Here is a 22,181-nt window from a genome sequence, read left to right on the forward strand (position 1 = left end):
GAAAACCAGAGGAAGCACTAATTCTGTTACAGTGGCTTCACACACACACACACACACACACACACATTGAGCAGTTTCTACCCGAGTCAGACTCACACAGGGAGGATGTTTCTCTTGCACACTGGCAACACGTACTGTACTTGTGCACACACACACAGTTCCGCTTCATGGACGTCTAATTGCAGGCTTATGTCCAGCCAGGACACGAGGACCCAGGGTCATTTCTCCACAGGCATCTTAGGGGGCACCACGCTGTCAGGACCGATCACCTGTAAGAGCAACTCTGCTGCTCAAATACACCTACATACACATGTATGTGCACACTGTCACACATACACATACATACAAAGTCACGTTCAGATGCACTAACAGGGGATTAAGTAATGGTGGAAAAATCTACAGAACCTATTGTGGTAATTAAAACAGTCATGTTGTCATGTTAATGTCAGAAAAGGTCAGCAGGGATCACGCTTGTTTTCCACATAAGAGTTCAGGTTTTCCCCTCTGGGTCCCATGTGTGTATCTATCTTAATTTAGGCCTCTGCGCAGCTTTTTGCTTAATAGTTTTACTTTTTTTTAATGCCTCCCTCCTTCAGTTTCCATCAGAGCCTTCTCCTGCTTTGCCTATGCTCCTATTTGTGTAGGTAAATAATACTGTAAAACAAAATGTAAACATCTGAAATCATGTTATGAACACAGGAAGAGGGGCTTACTTGTCAAGGTTTGTCTACTGCTGAATAAAAAGGTTCTCAGTCTATGAAGATATTATGAATCATGAATCAGGTTCAATCTATTGACTGGAGGTCAATTTTCCATATTACTGTGTGAGTGAGTGTTTTATTTTGGGTAAAGATAGATACTGTGTGTCTCTGTTTGAATGAGCCAATAATGGTTGATAAATGAATATAAATACAGCTGCACACAATTAAAAATCACCACTGTTGCGTGAAGACACACTGTAAGTCGTCTCTTGTTTTCCTTTGTTCAGTTCATAATTAAAGATCTACACGATACCTCGGGTTTCATGATCCCCAGAATTGTAAAACTAATATACTGTTTCAACACGATCTTGTTTTCAAGTCAGTGGAGCAAGAATTGTTAAATTAAGTTTTATTGAAACAAGGTTACACTCTGAAGAACATTTGTATTTGTTACCCTTCAGACAGACGGCATAACACTGATAACAAATGATGGAAAATAAGCTGAAATGAGACTTCTATATTTGGTCACCGCTGTGTAAATTGACTGTGACTAAGTATCAGCATCGCTGATTATCATACAACAGACTGACTGCCTTCATTAAGCAATCAATTTCTAAATTAGCTGCAGCAGCACGAAACACAAAGATATACAGACACACTGGCACGTAAAACACAACTGAAATAATATTTCTGTCAAGTGTTAGTCATCGGTAGTTTTTCATTCAGAGGACCACCTTGTGTGCAGTAGACTTATGGAAATATGTTCATACTAGATTGATTTGAATTGGCAAAAGTGTTTTCAACTAAGCTATTTGAAGACTAAAAGAGTGAAACAATGTCAGTGAGTTCACATGAGACATTAGTATCAGACACCAAAATGGACGTATCATTAAAAAACTTAAACTTAATCATAAAGCAACCTGCGCAAACAATAAATAAGAAGTTGATAAACAACAGCAAACTGGCGGTGAAAACTGTTCTTTATGTAAACTAGCAGGCCAATGAATAAATAAAGAACAGCTTAGCAGACAGGTTATTGGTCAGTTGACCTCCAGCTGCAGAAAACTAACGGCAACTGGAACCAATTTAAACTTCTCCCTTGTGCCGAGCGTGTAAGAGAACTACTGCGGCCGACGCAAAAACGTGAATGTCCCCATCTAGACCCAGCGTTTAGTTTTTCCGTTCTGGGCTACTGTAGAAACAGAGTGGCCAGCTCCGTGAAGAAGACCCGCTCCCTATGTAGATATAAACGGCTCATTCTAAGGTGACAAAAACATAACGATTCTTATTATCAGGTGATTATACACTAAAGAAAACATACTTATTAATATTATATTCCAATTTCTGCCAATAGATCCCCCTAAATGTTACACACTGTTCCTTTGATTAAGGAGCAAACACACTGGTATGGTCTTCCATGTTTTCAGAGTATCGGAACGTCACTTAAGAGGGAGACAGGAAGTCACCATAATGAACACACCATAATGCTGAAGTGGGGGACGATGGAAGAAGAAGCATGACAGTAATGGTCCAAAGGAATGATTTGCATCATTTGAATCCGCATTGTGACATGTTGGTAGCATAGTAGAGGTGGAAATCACAAATCACTTTGCTTATTCGATTCACTTCGTTCAGGTCAAAGATTTGTAGTCACTGACTGCAGTTGGTTCACTTTCTTCCTAAATTAAGAGGTCGCATCACTGTTCTAATGCACTGCACAAAAACAAGTGAACGCACCACCGTTCATACGGCCCGATGCTCAACGCTGATTCAGACTGTCCTCAGTTCAGTAGTACGATCAATCTGTTCAGTTCAGTACAAAACCAGCCAATACAAGCACTGTACATGAGGTTAAAAGCTCACCAGCCTATTATTTATGACAGTTATCAGATTATTATTATTATAGAGTATTATTGCTTTCACAGTACAGTAGAAAAACCTACTTTTATATGATAGGCCTACCTACTACAATATAATCATAACATGTTCCGGCATTAGTGATCAGCAGGTTCTGCACAGACTCTAAACTGCCCGTAGGTGTGAGTGTGAATGGTTGTCTGTCTCTATGTGTCAGCCCTGTGATAGTCTGGCGACCTGTCCAGGGTGTACTCCGCTTCGCCCAATGTCAGCTGGGATCCGCTCCAGCCCTGTACCCCCACGACCCTGAATAGGATAAGTGGTTACAGATAATGGATGGATGGATGGATGGAGGTTCTGCACAATGTAAGAGAGCAGAGACAAATCAGGTCTGTATGTCTGCCTACAATAAGCAGCAGGTGTGTCTACAAATTTAGACAGGTTAGGCGAGAACATGACCCTCATTATGCTCTCTCTCTAACATACAGGAGAACAGAATCACAGTGCACACACAAAATTAAGCATGTCAAAGCGGAGTGTGCACTAACAGAGAGAGCTCAGATGCAACACGCATCATACTGTACCTGCCCACACACACACCTACTGTACATAAGAAACTACATGTGCATGTTAGTAAGCATGCAACTTACACACAAATACACATCCCACTCAGACACAGACCGCCACACACACAGTGTCTATCTTTAGCTGCATAAATAGGCGTGTAATTAATGTTTAGATGTTGGAGTCATGAGGTGGAAACATGAACATTTAAACTGCTATTAATGTCTCATCAGAGAGGCATCGAGGAGGGCTGGAAAGGAAAAGAAAGAGAGCGAGACCAGCAGAGCACGAGAGATGGATGATACCAGATCAGTGTTCATTATTGATGAACATTTTTTTTTCGGTAAATGTGGAAATTTGAAAGATGATCCCAGAAAGCAGCTGGAAATACGTATTAAACAAATGAACAGGATACAGGCAGTTTTGGGAACACATAAGTGTTGAATACAAAAACTGCAGTATATGCTGAGGTGTGAGGGAATGACATCGCAAGCATTCATACAAACACTTCCTTCTGCTCTTGAGCACCATGTATATCACCATTTCAATCCTGCCTCTACACCTCCGGGGCCTTCATTACTCTGAACAGCAGACTGTGATTCATCCATTTGATTGTTCAATTTGCCATGTTTGGTTTCAATCAGAAGGTGCAGCAGGCCAAACTGGAGACTCAACAGCTGCCACTTGTCAGTTTTTAGACTTACTTTAAGACAGCAAGATTTAATTTATAGTCTCCATTTAAATTTACGCAACATGACCATCTTATTTCTACATATTTGATCAACTCAGTGGGCTGAGCCAGCTGTTATTTAACCTGGTTCAAACCCTTCTCACCTTCCGTCCCGTGTCCTCTATAGAAAAACTACAACAGAAACAAGCATGTGTATGTGAAACTATTAATGTCTGAGCTGAGCCACTCTCTACATTCACTGAGTGGCTGACTGATTAAATAATTGCCTGTTTTTTCTCTCAATCATGTTTTTGCCTCTTTCAACCACCCAAATACACCTTCACATTCTTCTTTTCTGTCTGGAAGTGATTCTGATATTTCCAGACAAACACATAAAATAAGAAGTCTGGATTGAAATTGTGACCACCACAATATACTGGAAGTTTATATCCTCGGGGCAAATAAGATGTGTTTGATTGTAGGGGATGAGTGCTACAATAAACCAGCTTTGTGTTCACACAGTGAGATTATAGTACCGATACTGGTTAAACATTCAGAGAACATTTCCATTGCACAAGTGCCATGCTGCAGTAAAAAACAAAGTGAACCAACTATAGGTTATTTTGTTTTCCAGTGGAAAACACAACAAAAAAACATCTCCTCCTGGATCCATCTTTTCATATACATTCACATTATGAATCAATGGATTGTCTATGTTGTATTTTCATTATGTTGTTACTGTGTTCACACAACATCTATTGCACAGCGGTCTGTCCTGAAAGAGGGGTGCTCTTCCTGAGGTTTCTTCCATTTTTTCCCATTTTTTGGGGGTTTAGTTTTTCCTCATCCGCTGTGAGGGTCATAAAGGACAGCGGGTGTCGTATGCTGTAGGTTTACAGACTGTAAAGCTCCCCGAGGCAAATTTGTGATTTGTGATTTTGGACTATAGAAATAAACGTACATTTCATTACATTGGCTCCCTGTACATGCTAGATCAGACTTCAAGATCCTACTTTTAACTTATAAAATATAACACGGACTTGCACCAACTTACTTATCACCCCTGGTCCCTCCTTATGTACCTGATAGGGTTTTACGATCACAAAATGCCAGTCTCCTGACTATTACAAAAATAAATAAAACATCAGTAGGTAGGGTTTCCTCTTACCAAGCCCCATCTTCTTTCGAATTGTTTTCCTACCCAAATTCAAGAGGCTACCTCAGTCCAATCATTCAAAAGTAAACTCAAAATACATCTTTTCACATCAGCCGTCAACCTCACTTAGTATGCCTAGAATACTTATTACGGTTATCTACTTAAAACTCTGTATGTCTTTATATATTATGCTCATGTTGCTAGTGTTTTTATTGTGTGTGTCTAACTTTTCCATTTGTAATGCTTTTATGTAAGTTTATCTCACTTTTATACGTTTGTTGTGTGTTTTGCTAATGTTGCACATTGCTGTTTTTATTATATGTACAGCCCTATGAGGCATAATTTGTGATATTGGGCTACAATAAACTTTGACTTGACCGACTTCTCACAATACACAAATTTGTAGTTTTTTTCTGGATAGCTTTACTTCTTCTGGTCTCCAACAATTATTCAGAAGAAACAAGTTCTGAAAGTAAAATTACTTTTTGATGGAGCTGTTGTTCACACCTTATGAAACATATGCAGCTTGTGTGTCAAGAGACTCATTATAAGGCGTCACAAGCCAAAAAGGTTGGGAACCACTGCTTTAGGAGGGTCTAGTCTATAACTATAAGACTGAAACTATAACAGAACGACCTGGGCCTCTATAAAATAACCTACTTAGAAAACTGTACTGTAGTTCTCTGGTCTCTGGTTAAATAGACTTAAAAGGGACTGATGGTAACTTTTTACAGGTATAAATCTACCGGGTCGGTTTCCCATGCTCGCTTGCATATCAGACTCGAACACAAACTACATGGAAGCACCAGAACCGCAAAGTTTGATCTAGTGAAGCCCATCTGTTAAACAGTGTCAACTCTTCCTGCTCCAGCCCTCCGACCACGGCCAGAAGACGGGGGAGACCGTAGCTTTGGTCACCAGGGCCGGAGTCTCTGCTCCTCTGCCTGCTTTCCTTCACTCTCACACCATGTGCGTTCTGTGCTCCACCTCACGTGCATGCGCGCACACTACACACTGCAGAAGAGTTAGTAGCTCTGAGAATATCTAGTAAATGTACAGTTGACGTTTGTGCAGAAATAACTGCTGCAGCTCCTCCAGACCAACAGAGGTTTTCCATGTCTTATGAAGTGTCGGGGCTCTGCAGCGAGTGACGTTATCGTGTCCGACCCAAACTCCGGTGTCTCCCCTGTTCCCTGTGACCGCGGTCGGGAGGCTGAAGCAGGAAAAGCCAACACTAGGATCAGCATTGATTCATGGAGAGACCTTCGTCTGGTCAGCTAACATTACTGCCAAGCAGCTGAAATATAGAGTGATATTGTGGTTTTAGCTGACGTGTCGCCTCACTGTTTTGAGCGATGCTCGTTCATGTCTATGTAGAGCGAGCATAAGCGCGAGCACGACGCTGACTTTCGTTGACTTAACTGCCACAGGTGTCGCTGTTAACAAACAATTTCTGAAAGTTACAAACAGTCCCTTTAAAGACTTGTGGCCAAATGATCTGATCACTTAAACAGTGTTTACTTACCTCTAGTGAATATGCATGCAGTAAAGTCACAATAGATGTAGATGGAGACTCTGTAAATGGCCTCCCCCCTCGGTTTGGGCACCACCTCCTCTCTCCTCTCTCCTCCTCCTCTCTCCACCTCCTCTCTCCTCTCTCCACCTCCTCTCTCCACCTCCTCCTCCTCTCTCCACCTCCTCTCGGTGTTATCTCCACAGCTCCACTGGTGCGCTCCAGAGCCAGAGCGCACAGAGAGCAGAGACCTGCTGGAGACCTGCAAGAGAAAGACCAGAGAAAGATCTTTGCAGTGACATGTGGATGCAGTAAAAGGCACCTTGCGCAGACATCAGTGTCCGATCAGCGGGTCAAAGTAGAGGAGAGGAGCGGTAGAAACACGGAGCTCCTGTCCGTCATCCCGCTGCAGCAGCGCAGAGAGGAGACACTCAGAGGAGGAAAGATTCTCCTACACGAGGTGAGAGCGTCGGATGAGGAGAAGAGGAGAGCGGAGGGCATCGGATAGGCAACAACAAGGAGTGAGTACAAGTTGCTCTCAAACTCATCCACAAGCTGGTGCACTCTGAGAACAAGTTTCAGACTTTAAAAATAAAAAAAATAAAAATAAAAAAAGTCCATGCCATCTAAGCCATTTTAATACACTATTGAAAATACATACACTGTTAAGAATTTCCCAGTATAAAACAGTAAAGAACTGGCAGCAGGGTTGCCTTTATGTTACTTTAAAATTAACATTATTATACTGTCGCTGAAAAATACAGTTTGAACTGTTTTTTTTTTATTAATTTCACAGTATTTTACAGTTAATTTACTGTTTAAAGATACATTATACAGCTGTTTTTCCACCTTTCTTTTACATTATCTTACTGATTTGTTTTAATGCACTATTTATTTTTTACATACATTTTAATAAACATTATTTTTTGCCTAGATGAATAGACTTAGCAGGTTACAGACATAGGAATAGTCCCACTAAATACAATAAAGGCACTTGTTAGGAAAAAGGCTTTAATAGACTTGTTGACACTTTTCCCAAAGTGTCTGTCTATAGCTGGCTACAAGCACAGAATGAAAACCATAACAACATGTGAGTGAAGAACAATAAAGCTAATTAACTGATTTTACAATCGTGTACAATGTATAAGCCTCACATGTGCAGATCAGGTCCCAGAATTAAAAAAATACTGCATGAAACTGTTACTGATGATACTTTAGACAGTTGATCAGCAGTAAAGTGCTGTTTTTTAAGAATGCATTATAGTTCAGTTAAAAAACAGCCTATGAGCGTAATTTAACAGGTTTTCTTTTGTATTAACAGTAAAGCACTGTTTTAAGCAATAATAGGTTAATACTGTTGAAATCCTGCTGTAAATTAACAGCAATTGTTTACAGCGTATATAAGTAAAAATAACATGTTGACTTGGAAGTTCATGTAAGTTGTTCCACTTGTCTTATACTTCACCTAGAGTGAGAGATGGAGGTGTGTATCTGCTGTCTGCACAGACACGTTCGTTTTAATCCATTAAATACTCATTAAGATATATATATTATTATCTATATATTTCAACTTGTCAGACAACCAACATAAATGGTTCTCAAGAAACCTAAACATCTGGAGTTTCAGTTGTTACACTCACTTATTTAAATTATTCTCAGCTCAGCATCCTTGTTGAAAACTAAAAAGAAAAAAAATCTCATTTCCCATGACACCACTGCACTACACTGTGTGTTGTGCAAAAGAGAGTGCTCCTAATGTGACCCTGATGAAAGATTATTTCATTTATGTCACCAGCAGCACAAACTATATATATGTTTTGGTCAAACCTTTATGTGGAAGGTAATTAACTTGAGTGCTTTTTGACCTTTTTTCATTCTCATCCTAATATAATTCTGATCATTCAGTATAAAGACTGAATCTTTTAAAGAAAAAGGCTTACAGTAAATCAATGCTTGTTGTAATTTATCTCTGTGGTTTGTGGAAGCCCTACAGTATAGTGTCACCTTTGACTTTGTCGTACAGCAACAGGAACATATTGTGGACTACAACATAAATGTTTTTTTGAGGGGCGGGCATATTATGTAGTGTAGTAATTTTAATTAAGAAAACAGTTATACCATATAATTTGTTATGCTGTTTGTTGATTAAAAAAAATGTTCCTGTGGCCGTACAGTTTTACGGGTTTAGTAATAATGTCACCTCCAAATTTTCATGTATATATTTTTTGGTCAAAATTTCACTTCTCTCTTCTTCTGAGTGAACAGACTCCACCTCCTGACCCTCCCATATCCTCCCCTCCTCTCTGCTGCTCTTTTCTCTCTCCTCCGCCATTCATCCCCCTCTACAGACATCTCTCTCTCACACATTCATACTTTGAGCTACACAATAGGCAGAGGCAGGACCACCCTACCAGACTCAAACATAGGGCGTTGGCTTGTTATCATTGTTTAATGAAAAGCAAGTAGCTTAATTAGTAATTGTTGTTTATGGCAAAACTAATATTTTCAGCTGTTTTACAACCGTTATTGGCCTAACTAAGGCGAAGGCCTAACTAAGGCTGGCCTAACTAAGAATAATAAACAAAAAGGTACATAAAATGCATCCGCTTCTTAAAGAGGGAATCATTGAAGTTTCTGCATCAGGATCATAATTAAAGCAAACATACAGAATAAACACACAATAAATACTGAATAACAAAATATACAACCCCTTTCTCTTGCTAACAAGCGTTCACCTAACTTTAACACTTAAGAAACTTTTTCTAAACTCTTAAAACAGCAACACCTACATCACACAATTAGCCAAATAGTTAATTGTCTGTTCAAACCCACATTTTGCTCATTAAATACCAACTCTACATTTTAAAATGCAAAAAATAAGTTCTACACATACACCAACTATCAAAACATGTCAAACTCGACTCAATATCAAATCATTCTTTCAAAACACTAGCATGTTTCCTATCCAGAAGGAACAAGTCAATCATTACACAGCGACTTTCAAAACACTAACAGTTGATGGCATGATTATTCAAGTTCCAGTTCTACCAGCATACAATACACAATATGAAATCCATTGTTTCTTATGATTCATTTTCCTTTTACTGCAAACCACTCTACATGTTTTGGTTGAGTGTCGGATGTGCATTTCTGGCAACAAATCATCTAAAGGTGAATGAGTCATCTTTGCTTATAGAATATACAGTAGAAAAAATAGTAGTAGCAAAAGCTGCATTAGAAACATAAAATTGCTGCCAGTGATCAACAAAAAAATCCAACAAACAGGGCCTTTGGTTCCAAATGTGCAAAAATAAAACACAGATAAAGGCACAGAAGGGAAAAAAACAAAACATGACCATTTCCACATCACATCTTACTGTACGTCCTCTCTTTCTACACACCTTGGATAAAAACATTTGGCACGCTTAATCCATCCCTAGCAGTCCATTTTACACAACTTACATTAAATCAGCTATTTCTCAATGTGTTAATGATCTGTTCATTCAGAGATGCTCATCAGCTGTTTCAGTATAGCTTTTGAGCTGCTGCTGTTGTTGCAGAAGTAAAGGCTCTATACTATATTTAAGACTTTAAACATTCGTTTCTGGCATGCTGTGTGCAAGCATTTGTAAATAAGACAAGAAAGATTCATCATTTTGGTATTGGGTTAGCTTGTATGTAAAGAAAATGTAAGCATTTTAGAAGATGTGTTAATTGACTGCATATTCTGTGAAATCAACATGTGTTAATGGTACGGTCCACAACAGACGGATGTTGTGCTAATTGTGTTTAGAGATTTGAAAATGTTTGGACAAAAGGATGTTAGCTATTGTAAAAAACTGTCAACAGTTTGCCTATGTACTTCCTGGTTTTGAATTTATCTCAGGTGAGTATATCACACAGCTCCAGAACAATATGATCATGATCTGTTAGGAAGTCAGATACACACATTAAATTAGGATGCATAGCATGTAGACATCAGTCAAAAGACCTAAACAAGTCATTCATTTCAAACAAACTTACTGTTGAGACAGCAGCATGGTCTCAGACTAAAGACCCGAACAGACCACACCCATTCCTCCTATAACCTCCTCTAGTCTCCTCCCCTGAGCTCCGACAGGTGAATCTCTCCACCCACTCCTCTCAGAAACACATTCAAGCTTGAGATTTTGAACAAAATAACAAATGCACCCAAAGTTACCCGCTGCCACAGCACTATTTGGATGACGCCATCAACTTTTCTTTATTTCCAAAGTACTGTAATTGTGTCTGACAGTGTTTGGCCTTTATTTGGAATCACATTAATGTGATATCTCTTATTCTCTCATATGATTTCAGGATTACTGAAAGACAGCATTGCACTATCAATATACTTCATATCATATATGATGTATATTCTCTTTCTCTCTCCTCTCCATACTTACAGTAATTTCAGTCCGATTTCAATTTAACAAGCTTTATTGGCAAAGATGTGTTAAACAATATTCCCGAAACAAATTTGTACAAAAAAAAGAGAGTCAAGATACTGAGAAACTGAGAAACTGTCTCCACTAAAATGTCTCTCTGTATAGAAGAAAATACCTGAGGACTAAATGCCAGTGTTTGATTCATGCTTTCACAAGTGTTATTTAAATGCCGTTTAAAGGCCTCGTCTGTGATTTATTTATAAGGACTTCTAAAAATAACAGCTGAAAGTGTTTGACCAGAGTAAAAGAGCAGAGACAGGCAAAATGTGTGGAGAGAAAAATCTCAATGCCATTTACTCGTTTCCCCCGACAGTGGCAGCTCCAGACTTATTGGACCCTAAATCCGCCACTCACAACACCAAGCCCCGCCTCTCCTTCTCCACAAAGCCAATCACACTGACTCCCCGGGAGGAGAGTGAGGTGAGAGAAAAAAGAGAGAAGTCCAGATTTTAAAAGTAATTTTTTATACATTTTTTTCACAAGGTGCTTAATCCACAGTGGGGGAAAAGTTGTCTTTTTTTTATAAGTTTATTTCAGGAGACTTCCTGTATGTATGTGGGTTGATTGATCAGTTGAAGTGTTGTAGGTGGTTGCCACGGTGATGAAATGGAAGACAGTGACGGCCATCTTTCTTTTGGTGGTTCTGTACCTGGTGATGGGAGCGGCCGTCTTCAGATCCCTGGAGCAGCCTCACGAGAGGTAGGCAGGTTAAATATATGATTAAATGCGTGTCTGTCTGCAATCCACCCATCTATTCATCCTCTATTCATCCATCCCAGTCGATTAGACTGTTGTCAGGCTATTAAATAGGTGTTATCAGTTGCATTGAGCCTCATAGGTGTGGTTCAATAGGGGCCTACTACACCCACTAGTAGGTTGTATCATCTATTCAATTGGTAGATCACAGCAAGAAGATATAAAAGAACATGACAGCGACTTCTGGCGACAGTAGAAATTATGGTATAACAGAAGCGGAAGTAAGGTGCTGTAGTATAGACAGTGTGAAACTCCATAAGGCCCTGTGGGAAACAATGTGAAGTTGTCTTTGTGTTCATAGTTATTTTAACCAAAAGCACAATGTTTTTGCCTGATCTTAACTAAGTGGAGTTTTTTTGCGTAAACCTAAAGAAGTTGTAATTTTGTTGCCTAAACTTAAATAAGTTGTAATTTTGTTGCCTAAACTTAAAGAAGTTGTAATGTTGTTGCCTGAACCTAAAAAGTGTTAATGTTGTTGCCTAAACCTAAATAAGTTGTAATTTTGTTGCCTAAACTTAAAGAAGTTGTAATTTTGTTGCCTAAACCTAAAGAAGTTGTAATGTTGTTGCCTGAACCTAAAAAGTTGTAATGTTGTTGCCTGAACCTAAAGAAGTTGTAATGTTGTTGCCTGAACCTAAAAAGTTGTAATGTTGTTGCCTGAACCTAAATTTTTTTAATTTTGTTGCCTAAACCTAAAGAAAATTTAATTTTTGTTGCCTAAACCTAAAGAAGCCTTTTTGTTTGTGTTCAAAAATGTGATGTTTCGTTCAGTTTTATATGTTAGAACGTGTTGATTTTAAGTTTCACTTTCACTTTTACTACGTAGCAGGCGTGGTAGGTCCCTACTGACAAAAATAACATTTTAAATTAAATATTGTTGTGCTGCAGCGATATCCTGGCCAACACACCATATTCTACAGACTTAAGAAAACTGAGAGTTTGCTGTACAGTCATCAATCAATTACAATGTTAAGCTATTTTTAAAAACAATAAGGGTTTTGAGAAAGGTGGACTCTTGTTTTGAAATCTGAAGACACAAACCTCACGTACTTCCTCTGTCCTAGTGACCAGCGTTTGGCCATCCTAACCCAGAAGCTGGAGTTCTTGTCCAGCCACACCTGTGTCAACCAGAGCCAGCTGGAAGAGCTGGTTAAGGTGAGACTTACATGAAACATTATTTAAGTTGTGTATGTATTGTTCACAGTTGTAATTCAGCACAGCTGCAGTGGTTTCAGCACCACGGACAGCTCCTACAGCTTCACAGGAGAAGAAGGAGCCACAGAGAGTCCTTTTTTTTGATAGTCCAGTCCTGTTCAATCCTTCTGGGGCTCCTACTTTCACCTTAATGCATTCTCTTTGACAGCTCCAGATTTCTGCCTCGCCCACAGTCATCTCAAGTTGTATATATTTACCATCTTTTATTCATTAGACAGGCAAGCACACAAACACACATTCCTGCCTGCTCCGCTAAGAATCACAAGGCTCAACAGCACCTGCGTAAATGTTTCACTATAGCAACAAGAAAGTAACACAATATGTGTTTTTAACCAGAATTTGAAAGTGTCCAGTGGTAACTCTTTGATAACTGTTGATCTGAAACACAAATTTGAGCACAAATCTCTCTCTCTCTCTCCCCTCCAGCAAGTTGTGTCTGCTATCCGTTCAGGAGTGAACCCTGCAGGGACGCTGACCAACCACAGCAGCCTGTGGGACCTGAGCTCCGCCTTCTTCTTTGCTGGGACTGTCATCACAACCATCGGTACACACACACACACACACACGAGGGACCATCAGACTGATTAAAGAACTATCACACATTAGATAGATTTTCTGGTGTGAAAGTGTATTTGTCTGATGTGTTACCCTCCTAAGTATATAATTCAAATAATTTAAAGGAACAGTGTGTAACATTTCAGGTGATCTATTAGCAATATTAATTATATTTATTATGGAATATAATACTCATAACTATGTTTTCATTAGTGTATAATCACCTGAAACAAAGAATCACACTGCTGTGGAAGCTGTTACTTCAGAGGTTCAATCTAAAAGAATAAAATAGAAATTTTGATGAAGAAAATCATGTTACACACGTACAAACACAAGTACACACAGTGATTCATCTCACCTGTTGCTTTGGTATATCTGATCATCTGATCACATGACTTGGTTCACTATGGACACTGTATTACTCAATAGTTTCACTTATTACGATGAGTGTTTTCACTGTTGTGGGAAGCATGAAATGGTGATTTATATTCTTTCTGTCCTGTCTGCAGGTTTTGGGAACAGCTCTCCCCACACAGAAGGTGGAAGGATCTTCTGCATCATCTATGCGTTGCTAGGGATACCTCTGTTCGGCTTCCTGTTGGCCGGTGTAGGAGATCAGCTCGGCACCATATTCGGCAAGGGCATCGCCAGAGTGGAGAAAATGTTTGTGGTGAGTCTGTGGTAACACGTAAACATGTATAGGGTGGACAGACACAGACATACTGTATTCACATTAGATTATGGTCTGTACGCTGTAAGTCTGTTGCCTGTAGGCTACCCTGAATAATTTACATCAAAGCTCTCAACAATGTTCTCCCCCACACCAGCTTTTAGATCATATTTACTAAAGGCCGACATCTTATTTAACTACCATGCTATGTGATGATCCTCTGGGCGAGATGGTTTAAAGTCTATGTCACAGTATATGTAATTATTTGATGACACAATATTGATACACATTGTGATACATTTTCTGGAATTGGGTTGAACTGTTTATAGATAAATCATTGAATTCAGATTCACTTTTTGTGGCCAAAATATTGACCTGAATTTACATTTGGATGAATCACTTTCCTTCCGAGTGACATACTGAGAGGATTTCTGTGCATAAGGGCTTGATTTAAGCTTTAAACTGCTAATAATTGATCGTTTTGATTAAAAGCTCTGTGTAAAGCTACAGTTGGTGAGTCTTTAAGCAGGTCTCCTTGTAATTGTTGTTGTTGAACAGTAAATGTTCAAGTTGTTTCATGTATTCGTCATGAGTTAAAGACAGTAGTAAGACGAGGTGGATCAGGCTTCACCATTCTCATGTTGTAACGAACCCAATAAGATCCCAATAAGATAAACAAAGCTCACACAGTTTGCGTTCAAGTTTTTTAAAGTAGAAGTTGCAGCCGTGTATAATTTGCTTTCTATTCTTGAATGAAATGAGCAGAAGTTGTGTAATTTAGAACAATTTGCTCCTTCTGCTGCTCTCAGGGCACCCGGGCCAATCAGTCAGTAATGAATATTATGATTAAAGCTGAGGACAAAAGTTCAGTGTGTAAGTGTGTGTTTTGTATGTGTGTTCGTCAAAGCCTTATTGCTCTGTGCCCAGTGTGACTGCAGCATTATCCTCAGTGAATAGTCTTTTCTTTTCTACTGCACCCAGGGGAACAATTTATAGAATGAACCTATTACTGCTTACAGCATCTGGCTCTTTCACCATTTCACTTCAGAAACTGTTGTTGGTCCAGACTGAAATATCTCAGCAACTGCTAGATGGATTGCTTAGAAATTTTATAGAAACATTCATACACCCCAGAGGATGAATCTTACTGACGTTGTTGATGAGTGTGACATTTGGTTTTGAGTGAAATGTCCCAACAAATATTGGATGGATTGCCACGAAATTTGGTACATACCAATCAGTTGTAAAGGTACCTGTCGCGTCATATTGATTGATTGATTGATTGATTTTCTCTCTCTCTCTCTCTGCTGCAGCACTGGGACATCACTCAGACAAAGATCCGGGTCATCTCCACCTTGTTGTTTGTGCTGTTCGGCTGCCTGCTGTTTGTGGCGCTCCCAGCAGCCATCTTTAAACACATCGAGGGTTGGTCTGCGCTGGAGTCCCTTTACTTTGTGGTCATCACCCTGACTACCATAGGATTTGGAGACTTTGTGGCAGGTACAAACACAAAGCCGATGATTCAATACCGACACAGACAGACACTTTAAACCTGTCTGTCTCTCTGCATAATGCCTGTATACCTCACCATGTGGACTCTACTGGATATGTCACATTTCATTGTCTCTGTCTGTCTCCCTGTCTAGGTGGTTCAGAAATAGAGTACTTGGATTACTATAAACCAGTTGTATGGTTCTGGATTCTGGTGGGACTAGCCTACTTTGCTGCCATCCTCAGCATGATAGGAGACTGGCTCCGAGTCATCTCCAAGAAGACGAAAGAAGAGGTATGAGACTGCTGGTTTCATTTACTCCTTCATTGATTGGCTTTCCTTTTTCTCTCTACATACCTCTTTATTTATGTGTCCACCCTCTTTGTCTCTTCAGTACAGTGACACACAGGTTATTTCATGCTACCCGGTTACAGTGCCATGTCTAAGCCTCAACTTTTGCCCTCTGCTTAACTTCATTTCAATGATTAGACTGTTTTCTAATCCAATCCACCGTCTGCCATCCAAACACATAAACGCAGTCTTATGCCATTATGGTGAGCATCTCCAGAGAGAAAGAGAGGTCATGTAGACAATGTGTGATGTTGTCCTTGTCCGAAAATGTATTGAATTGAACTGTGTGTGCTCTAAATATAACACCGGTTATGCAAATACATTTGGTTGTTTCCAAAAGAGGAACATCTGGGACTTTTCACAGGGGCCCTGGAGAATGATATAGACAATAACCTTTGTTGTTATTAGATTACACTGGTGTTTGCGTTTTAGTGATAGGTGAGCGTGAATAAAGATTTGGTCATACACTGTAGCCAGTTCTTAAAGGCAGGGATGGAAGTGCTGTTCAAATACATTTTTTGTTATATTAGTTGAAAGTGTCATTACATCCCAACAATCAACAAATCAAATGCTCGTACAAAAAAAAGAAAAAGATCCGGTATCTGTGGCTGTCACAGGCCTGTATAATAAGTCATTACAATGATAATTAAATCATTACATTTGGCCCGAATGTAATGATTAGACGGCCTACCTGCCTGTCTACCTGTGCACTCATTGTTCATTACCAGAGTCTTCCACAAGCTGCTAGCTTGACAGCTGTGATTACTAACAACAGCTAGAGACGTTTCAGAAAGGAGTCGGCGTACAGAGAGTCAGTTTCCTATGTCTGTGTCACGTGGGTTTCGCTACTGCTCCGCCCCTTCAGGAGACTAACGGCAGGTCCTGAGTTTATTAACTCCAATGGGAGAAGTGAACGTGAACACAGATTATGACTGATTTTTTTGCCCCATAGTCACCAAAGTAAATATTGGACCCATTTTTCACAAGCCACATATCTTCCCAACATTCTCACACTAAAATTGCATTTTTCAGATCGACAAATCAGAAGAAAATTAACTTTGTTTGAGACCTTTCTCCGTCTCAGCAACACACTCTTGCGAGATCTGGCAACTAACGTTTGCGAACGCCCTAGCTAACTAATTTTCATAACGCTAAATATGGCTGTTAGCTGTGTAAATATCTAATGTTAGCAAAAGAAAATATGAATACATTATGCAAATATAACCCAATCTGCTTTCATCCATCCATACGGCGTTCACAACACTTCCAAACGAGGAGGGGGGGATGGGGCATATCAAACCACTGGCGAAGCTTGAAATGCATCATCTTTGTTATAGAGCATCTTTGCAATAGCCATGTTCGTTGTTTACGTTCATAATGATAATTTGGGGGAGTGGCTTTGGAGGGATTCCTGAAGGGAGGGACTGTCAGTGTTGCCGACTTTCTCTCTAGATTTAGGGACTTTTGAAGTTAGCGCTGCTAGCTCCTTTCATTGGAAAAGAGTTGGCAGCACTGGGCTCGGTTTTCATTTGGATCATTTTAAAAATCTAGTGTATTCTTGCTGGTTTCTCAGCATTACAGACCCGACCATTGACCAACAAACATATTCTCATTGAAGTGTTTCAGGGAACAAAACTTGTATCTTTAACAAGATCATGCTGACATGACATGGTGTACCCATTAGTTAAACATAATTAACTGAATGATCCTGGTTTGTTAAGTTGTGATGTATGTTGCATTGTGTGTGTGTGTGTGTGTGTGTGTGTGTGTGTGTGTGTGTGTGTGTGTGTGTGCGTGGGTGTGTGTGTGTGTGTGTTGTTCACTAATGCTCCCCATGGGTTCCCATGCTGAAGTCCTGCTGAAGTCCTGCTGTGATACGTCATAATCTTACTGGCCTGTAAAAGTGTGTGTGTTATTATCATTAGTGTGATGTAGTCAGAACTAGAGGCAGTATCTGAAGTGTGATGTGCACTGAGGGGATAACGAAAGGGCTCCAGTCTCCTTTTAAAGAGATATTAGGACAAAACTGAAGCCCATTAGTGTCCCATTAAGGCACTTAAATATTGTGGTTAAACAAAGACTCTTTGCTTCACCTCTTCCTTTCTGTTTGTCTGCCTGCCTTGTCTTTTTTTGTTGTCTCCATGCTCATATATCAGTGTTTTGTCAACCTACCCTTTTTTGATGATTGATTTTGAGAGAAGTGGATTTACTCACAGTATATCATTTATGACTGAAAGCAGAAGCAACACTGGAAAGCTTGTCTGTATACATTAGTAGAAATTGGCCTGTCGTGCCATTAAGTGTTATTATGCTGTGTTCAGAAAAAGTACAGTACAGAATATACATTTTGCTCTCATTGTGGTGACTTAACTCTATCGTAGTTGTACTTGGAAATGTTAGAGGCAAAATCATTTAATAATGACCCGGTGAAACAGTGTTTTGCTTCATTTTTAATGAGGCATTTCATGGCCTTGCCTCACAGTTGGTATATTGAGTAAAACTCTATTCATATCAGATTCTGTGGTTTTCAGAAGACAGACAGACAGTGAGATGTTTCATTTGTTTAAATTGAGATGTAAAGACAGACATAATGTCTATGCTTCCCTATATTCACTTTTTTTATGAATTGATCTCAAAATTAGATTTTTAATAATCAAATATTTCAGTTTTGGAAGTCAGGTGAAAGAAATGCAACATAATGAATGTCTCTGCTGTAACATCAGACTCTCTTCATACATAATATACATACCGGTATATTGCCATTTTGTTATTTTACCGTGTAGTCAGCTGTGTGTGTGTGTGTGTCACATTTCCCGTGGCTGATTAATACTCCTATCTAGTTGCAGATACGTTGTTTTAATGTAATTGAGTTGACTTCCTGGTCAGTGACATCGTCACTCCCAGTTTCTCTCTCGCTCTGTATTTTCTCTTTTAAAGGCTGAACAAAAAACACACAAGTGTGCGATGAATACTGACTGTTTCATGTTATGTTTATGGTAGATAATTAAGGGACCATAACATTGATTTATATATAGCCATTGTGTTTATCAAAAAAGGACAAACAATAAAATAAAAAAACAGTCAAACATGGACTTTCATAAAAGAGATCATGTGAAGTCACGTCTGAGTGTCCAGCAACCACATTTTCAGAGTAGTCACAGTTTTGAACGAAATTGCATTAACACATGGAGATAATATACAGTTACTGTAAAAAAAAACTGTTCACTGGGATGGAAAATTTCAACAGTCTCTGTATGATGATTTTCATATTATACTGAACTATACGGAACCAATAGCTGCCCAGAAGGTGCCTGGTTCTGCAGTAATGCACAGTACTGTTGTTAATAGCCTTCCTCATACAAAACCACCAAAAAGGTCCCTTAAAGGTTATTTCTAAATGCAGTTCCACAGGTTACCTTCTACTCAATTTTTCCTTGTCTTTATTTCTCTCTATTATATTTCATTGTCATTTTATATTTTAGCCATTTAATTGACACTGTCATCAAAACAGGAATTGTTTGCTCAACAGTGCAAACAACAGAATCCTGCTATCCATGTGCACCCCTACATACACTCTACTTAATTCACTCTCTTCCTCTCCTCACAGGTAGGAGAGATCCGAGCTCATGCTGCAGAGTGGACGGCTAACGTCTCAGCAGAGTTCAAAGAAACACGGCGACGTGTTAGCGTCGAGATCTACGATAAGTTCCAGCGTGCCGCCTCAATTAAACGCAAACTGTCCTCTGAACTGGGATTCAGCCCCAGCCCTGAGCTCGCTCTGCCCAGGAGGGCTGGGTCGGTCAATTTCACCGATGAACGGAACAGGAACGAGAGGGATGCCGGGCTGCAGGGCCTGACGACACCTCTGGCTAGAAACGGCGGTTTATACATGAACGGCTTGGACCCAGAGAGAGGAGACATCTCAGTCATTGAACACCTCAAGTAGAAAGAAGACAGTCAACACTTTTCAAGATCTTTCCATCTGTCATCAATGGTGGCATTAGTGCTCAGAATGAAGTTTTTTTTGTTATTCACAAAGCAAGTAATAATGAGAATGTGGGACCCCAGCAGGGACATCGTCACCCCTCTGCAGGGATGTAAGCCTTGCTCAAGGACACTTCAGTGGATCTTTGACAACGGGACGCTTTTCACCTCACCCCGTCAGTGAAACAAAGAGCAAGAAGAAGAACATACAGAACATGAGTTGATCTTGTTGAAAACTGCATTTACTGGGTGTCAACAACCTCTCATTCAGATTTTGGAATAAAGCAAAGTTGCCCATTGATGAAGATTTGGACCTTTCTCTAAAGGACAAAAGAAATTAACGTTTCCAACATACTGTATACATAAAATAACAGTATTTGATGAGCTAATATGTCCATGGTGCCTGTCTGTGTTTGCAGCACTCCAATATTTTACATTCAGCAGTTTAGGATACATTTTTACTACACAGCTTTACAACTTATGAAGAATTTGTTTATTTTTTTTGCCATTTTTTTTTTATTGGGAGAGAGAGAGAGAGAGAGACGGGTATGACATGCAACAAAGGTCGCTGGATGGGATCAAACCATGGACGGTGCATGGCTTTACCCCTCGACTATGTTTTTAAGAGCGACGTTGCTGTCAGTCTGAATGCATAATGACACTGACAATCACGGTAGGATGTTAACTAAAACAATAAATGACATGTAAGGGATGTTACTTATATGGTGGGATGTGATGATATCAGAGTTGTAAAAGCTACAGAAGATGATGAACTCCAAAGATGGAGGACTCTGATGGGGAGAGGCAGATTTTGTGCTAAATGACTGTAGCATGTAAAGATGTTGAGATGGTGGGATTTGATATTGTTTGAAGTACAGACAGATATATTGAACCACAAAGATGGAGGACTATGATGTTGACGAAACTACAAACTGAGTAAGAGAATCTCTAGATTAGAGCCATATTTATCTGACTTAAAAACAAGTTGTTAACTCACAAGAGTGAAGTATTTGCAGTTCTGAAATAGTCACTTCTGAACCAAAACTGAAATATATGAAACTAAAAAGCGCAGTGTGTAGATTAAACTCTTTCTGTATGTAACTTCCACCATTGTAATTGGGAGAATCAACTGAATATATTTTGAAATCTAAAGCTTGTTTGCTGGTTTCACATCGCCCATTTTATCGTGGTTTATAATCATTACCACAGACCATCTTTATACTGAAAGGCAGTACTGTTACACATAGCCTACATGCATTGCTTTCATTTACTTTTGGCATATTTTTCCTCCAAACTTTGTACAACACATTTTGCTTTTACCAACAACAAGTATAAGCCATTATTTTTTACAGTTGCATTTTTTTGTATTCAGTAATTTCAAAGTATAACTTCCTTCCCACCATTTAAACATGCTTTTGAGTAACTACAGTACCAAAAACACAGCAAACAAACCACAGTATCAAACTGTGGTTTGTTTGGACCATAGTAAGTCTATACTCTTACTCTAGGTCTCTCTATAATGTTGTCATCTCAACATTTTGGTTTTGATAGAGGGCATAATTGGATGGCATTTGCCACCAACTCTTCTTGGTTTTAGTGAAGAGAGTAAAGAAGGTGGATGCGGTTCAAAGTGGTCAAAGTCTCTCTGATTCTGGGTGTAGTTTTAACAGAAATTACAGCACTGAATGTCGATATATGAGGAGATTTGTCAAACCATTGCTGTGCCTTAAACTCTTTACTTTGCCAAACCAAGGCCATGCACAACATACTGTGAGGTGGACAACTGATTTAACAAGTGTTCATTATTCAAAAACTAAATCAGTTGCTCACACTCACTATGTTTTACTGGCTTAGATCCACATGTGGCCATACTCATCCAATACTTTGTGTTTCCTATAATAATATCATTCATATGGCTCAGTGGATTAAGTAAGAAGACTGTTTTAATGTTTTTTGTGGCTGGAAGCAGAAAATGTTCACATATAGACCTTTTTCACAGCAAACATGTTGCTATGTCATTACAGGAAAAGAGCAATAGTAATTGCTAACATTAATTACATTTAGGTGAGCTAGTTCCAGGACCTTTGGTTTTGTGAATGCTGGCTCACTGTTATGACTCACTGGGACACTTAGTGGTACTGAGCCATCATTAACACAATTAGTTTCACCTGCCCTATTACAAGTCAACATGTCTGCTGTGAAGAGTGTCCATTCTGGGAAACTGTGTTGTT

At 39.3% G+C, this 22,181-nt stretch overlaps 1 protein-coding gene across 1 annotated transcript; it reads left to right on the forward strand.

The window, feature by feature from the left end:
• Positions 1–6,677: 6,677 nt before the first annotated feature.
• On the forward strand, positions 6,678–21,192 carry kcnk2a (potassium channel, subfamily K, member 2a). Its single transcript, XM_037791321.1, has 9 exons — positions 6,678–6,982; positions 11,241–11,347; positions 11,514–11,626; positions 12,748–12,838; positions 13,325–13,442; positions 13,963–14,123; positions 15,437–15,623; positions 15,770–15,909; positions 19,574–21,192. Coding segments are annotated over exons 1-9 (1,257 nt in total). The 5' UTR covers positions 6,678–6,981; the 3' UTR covers positions 19,913–21,192.
• Positions 21,193–22,181: the final 989 nt, after the last annotated feature.

This window comes from Sebastes umbrosus, chromosome 2 (genome assembly GCF_015220745.1).
Source record: "Sebastes umbrosus isolate fSebUmb1 chromosome 2, fSebUmb1.pri, whole genome shotgun sequence".
In the NCBI taxonomy this organism is placed as follows: Eukaryota; Metazoa; Chordata; class Actinopteri; order Perciformes; family Sebastidae; genus Sebastes; species Sebastes umbrosus.